Consider the following 4,655-nt stretch of genomic DNA (forward strand, 5'->3'; position numbering starts at 1 on the left):
TGCAGCTTCCAGATGTATACTGTATGTGAACACGCTCTGGGGCTGGTACATCCAATTGTAGGCTACCCCTTACCTCAGGTTAATTGACAAAGGTATATTGGCGACTTCTAACCAGTCCTATCCACACTTTCAAGCCCCCAATTATTTGCACATGTTAAATGATAACTAATGTAAGTGACTTTATTATTGTTATTAGAGAATGTCTATAGGCACCCTTTAAACTGAATGGTAAATGCACCGTAGAACAACAGAGGGAGCTCCCAGTCTAGGGTATCTTACATAGACTGTATTTGGTGTCACAGGGCATGTGCCAACAAGCCTGACATTCTCCGCTCTGATAAATTGCTGTTACTGCCTTCGTTGTACTAATACCTGCAGACATTCGTCTTACGGGACTGATGAGATGCATATTATATAAGACAAATATGTCCTTGTACATTTGGACAATTAATGTAACACTTAATATGAAAAAAAAAACATGTTAATAAAATAAGAGCTGTGAAATGATAGCCATGAGTATTACGGAATGACACAAATATTGCTTGAAAGGCATGCTGAATAGTCTGTGTGCTCATAAAATTATGATTTTCTATTAGTTGTGGTACAGTTCAATAGAAATTCAATATCCCCTTTTCTCAATATAGCTGTATTAATTGAAAACTATACTGTATTCAGTGGTTTTTGTTTTTCAGTTTTTTAGATGCATGTTGATATAATGTCAAAGTAACTATATTCCGCTCGAATTATTCTTTTTCAATGGGACCTTCAAATACTTGCCATAGACATCATCATCATCATCATCATCACTGTTGTCGTTGTTGTAGTTCGAATCCAAGTGGAGAAGTGTCTAGATAAGACTTATAATAGATATAACTTATAACACTTATATAATAATCACGTTTTTTCCCTAAAACGGAGCTTTTTCGCAGGTTTGAAAACTTCTAGTCATCTTTACAAATATTAACAGGAGGACCACTGAGCAAAGAATAAATTGATTTACTGACGCTTGCCTGCTATTATTCTCAGCGTGAGACGCTCGCATCAACCTGGTTAATGCAAACCTTAGACTCCGCGACACTGACTCCACGCCTGTTGTTGCCATGTATATTCAGTCTTATGTGCTGTCACTGCCGGTTACCATAAGACTGTTTTGTCCAGTCAAAAGTGATGAATCTGATTTCCTCACTAGAAACAGAATTACATAATTCCATTTTGACAATCACATCAAAGAATAGGCTATTAATAGACTGTTTGAATACATATAGTTATGCAGGGCTATAAGGGAAATAAGAATCACAAAATGCCCCATATGTTTCTTTACACAGTTTGAGTGATAAGGTAACTGCACTAAGCAAAAATAGTCTCCTCAACTTCACTGATATTACAGCTATGCATGGTCAGATGATGAACTACTGTCGGTAAAACGTGTAACATGTTTAAGATCTAAAATCAGAATTTAAAAGCTATAATGTTGTAATTCCACATTTATGCTGGAGATTGGCACACATTCGTCAGGTTATCCACGAAGATATACAGGATTTCTAGCGATAATTCACGAAAATAGAGGTCTGGAGTCCGGAGATCTATGAAAGATTGATGTCAATGTGTAGTTATTCCTGAATAATGACTATGAAATAAGTTGTCACAGCACAATTATGTAAAGGATGGCAAGAGTAGAACAAGTTTTATCGTTTTAACATGGTAAATAAATATTTTATTGTGGAAAATAATTTTATATCTCGCTTAGTGAAAGCGGTATCAAAGTATGATGGCATTTTTCTTCTGAAAGGCTTACGTTTTTATTAACTTCATTATTCAGTGAAAATATTCAGATTGCTATATATCCATAGTCATTAGCTATTTGGATATCACCGTAACATTGTTGGCAAAGCGTGTAAAATTAAAAATCTGTGTTTTGCTTATCATTTCACATCAATGCTGTCTTGGTGTAGTTGTAATTCTCCAAGCTATAGTGAACTGGACGTGTGAGCTTTAGGACCCAGAATCTTCCCGCTCTGACTGCTGCAGCCTGCATGTGTATATAAACGAGAGGAGAGCGTACAGTCAGTTGAGAGGTACGAGAGCTCCAGGGACAGCTGGGTCGACACACTTAGAACTGCCTCTGGGACACAACTTTTACAGACCGCACTGTCCAAGCTTTCCAGCTCTCTACGGTGGCAGATCTAATTTGAACTGCCATTCATAACACTCAGTGTGAACACCTGCGAAGACAGTGTAATATTTCGTCGAGCCACTGCGGCTTTCTCCGGTACTGCGACCAAGCTGGATTCCCGGAGCTCTTCACCATGTCTGGCGGGTTATAGATACTCCATGGAGCAGCCCAACTTCTACGAGGTCGCCCAACGACCCCTGATGACCAGCCTGCCTCAGAATCAGCAAAGTGCCTTTTGCTACAAAGAGCCTCCTGCAACTGGAGACTTGAGCGAGATTTGCGAGAACGAGAACTCAATTGACATAAGTGCTTACATAGACCCTGCAGCCTTCAACGACGAATTTCTGGCCGACTTACTCCACAACAGCTCAAAACAAGAGAAAGCAAAACTGGCGAGCGGTGACTACGATTACCCCCACGGCGCTAGCAGCGTGTCCGGGGCTCACCAGCAAGTTTACGGCTGCATGGCGAACTACATGGATTCCTCAAAGCTGGAACCAATCTATGACAATCCGTCTGCCACAAGAATCAGACCTGTAGCGATAAAGCAAGAACCCAGGGAAGACGAAGACCCCCTTCAGTCTGCAGTCCCCCCTACATACCATCATTCCCACCATCATCATCCGCAGCATCTATCGCATCTTCAGTACCAGATTGCGCACTGCGCACAGACAACTATGCATCTTCAGCCCGGGCACCCGACGCCTCCACCAACTCCTGTGCCAAGTCCCCACCACCAACAGAATAGCCTGCCTGGCGGATCAATGAAGATGATGGGGGGCAGCGACCGAGGAAAATCCAAAAAGCACATTGACAAGAACAGCCCTGAATACCGTTTGAGGAGAGAGCGAAACAATGTTGCTGTCAGGAAGAGCAGGGACAAGGCGAAAATGCGCAACGTGGAGACTCAACAGAAAGTCATAGAATTGGCAGCTGACAACGAAAGACTGCGCAAGAGGGTGGAACATCTCACCCGGGAACTAGAGACACTAAGAGGTATCTTCAGACAACTCCCCGATGGGTCTTTCGTTAAAGCCATGGGTAACTGTGCGTAAAATTATCTATAGACAAGTAGGACATTCAAAACTGGTTTCAATGGTGTCTTGTGGATATTTGCCGTGTATCTGACAGATCCAACTCTGTTTCTAAAGGAGCCAGGCAGCTGAGGTATACTTGTATGTGCCTTTTGTACGAAACGATAAGCTCATTTTCACACGTGTAAACAGTGGTTGTATGGTTGTTTTGTGCCTTAATGTAAGAATGCGCTCGCATGTGTGTTTTTAGCTACGCTTAACATATCAGTGCAGCTAAGGTAGGCTACGATTTACATCTTAATCTGTTATACAAGGTTCAAATTTAGCATCTCCTCGTCCTTTGCCTTTGAAATATAATTTTGTGTTGTGCCTTATAGAATATGTATTAAAACTGCTAAAAACTTAGTTCTCAAACGTGCTGTATTTTTTTTGCTAACAGAAGTGTGTGCACAGGATTTCTTGCCATGCTTTCGTCCAGATATAAATCAGACCATTTCAGCTTTAAGGTACATAAAGTGCTATTTTTTCTGGCAGAACTGAAATCATTTTAGAGACTGTAGATGGACTGAATTAAATGCCAAAGTAAAGGACTGGAATGCAATTGCAATACTGTGGTATCTGCTTCACATAAGCAGTTTATTTTATGCACTATGTGTCGTCAAAATGCGACGAAATGAAGCTTATTGTATTTTGAAAATTGCCATAGGTTCGGGTACTGATCTATTGAACGCCTCTTAGTGTACGCTTTATAGAGTTAAATCTTTATATTTATGCTGTATAATTCAAAATGTGAACGGATGCCTCTATAAACTGTATTTTGCCATATCCATGATGATTCCACACGAAGATCACTTTGTTGTGCTTTCTCACTGGTTTTTCAGTGAAAACTGTTTCAAAGCCTGCTCTCTGTTGTCAGTTTCATGCGCACTGTATTTTTATTACTGTTTTATTATTATTACACTCGAGCAGACGCCGGAATTTAGTGCCTTTTCACTTTTACGCTTGACGTTATGGTATCACTGGTCGAACTTTTAGGACCTGTAAGGAAAAGGAAGCACTTTTTACAAAAGCCCTGTTGCCAATGTATAATACAAATGTTTAAATACTTTTGAATTGTAAAATGAACAATATATATGCCAAAAATTATGAATTATAATAAAAGATCTTTGTGTTACGAGTTGTTATGCTTCTTCCATTCTTGGTTGTTTGCTTGTCATGTGTATTAATTGGGTAGGCTAATTTAATGTAATGTATTTCAAAATTATATTTCTGTTTGAGTTTAGCGTCTAATTGTTGCATGCATTTATTTACTTATGATTAACTATTGACAGGAAAATGCCTCTCAGAGTATCAGAGTTGAGCAACCAAACAATATTTGGTCAAAAGGGTAGATCCATATTTCGATGTGAAAAAGTCATCTGACCTAATCCTGCATTTTGGGCAGCATA

General features: G+C 39.7%; 1 protein-coding gene across 1 annotated transcript; it reads left to right on the forward strand.

The window, feature by feature from the left end:
• Window positions 1-2,084: 2,084 nt before the first annotated feature.
• Window positions 2,085-4,342, forward strand: cebpa (CCAAT enhancer binding protein alpha). Its single transcript, XM_036535092.1, has one exon. The coding sequence runs from the start codon at window positions 2,332-2,334 to the stop codon at window positions 3,226-3,228; it is 897 nt and encodes a 298-aa protein (XP_036390985.1). The 5' UTR covers window positions 2,085-2,331; the 3' UTR covers window positions 3,229-4,342.
• Window positions 4,343-4,655: the final 313 nt, after the last annotated feature.

Source organism: Megalops cyprinoides, chromosome 8 (assembly GCF_013368585.1).
Source record: "Megalops cyprinoides isolate fMegCyp1 chromosome 8, fMegCyp1.pri, whole genome shotgun sequence".
Classification (NCBI taxonomy): Eukaryota; Metazoa; Chordata; class Actinopteri; order Elopiformes; family Megalopidae; genus Megalops; species Megalops cyprinoides.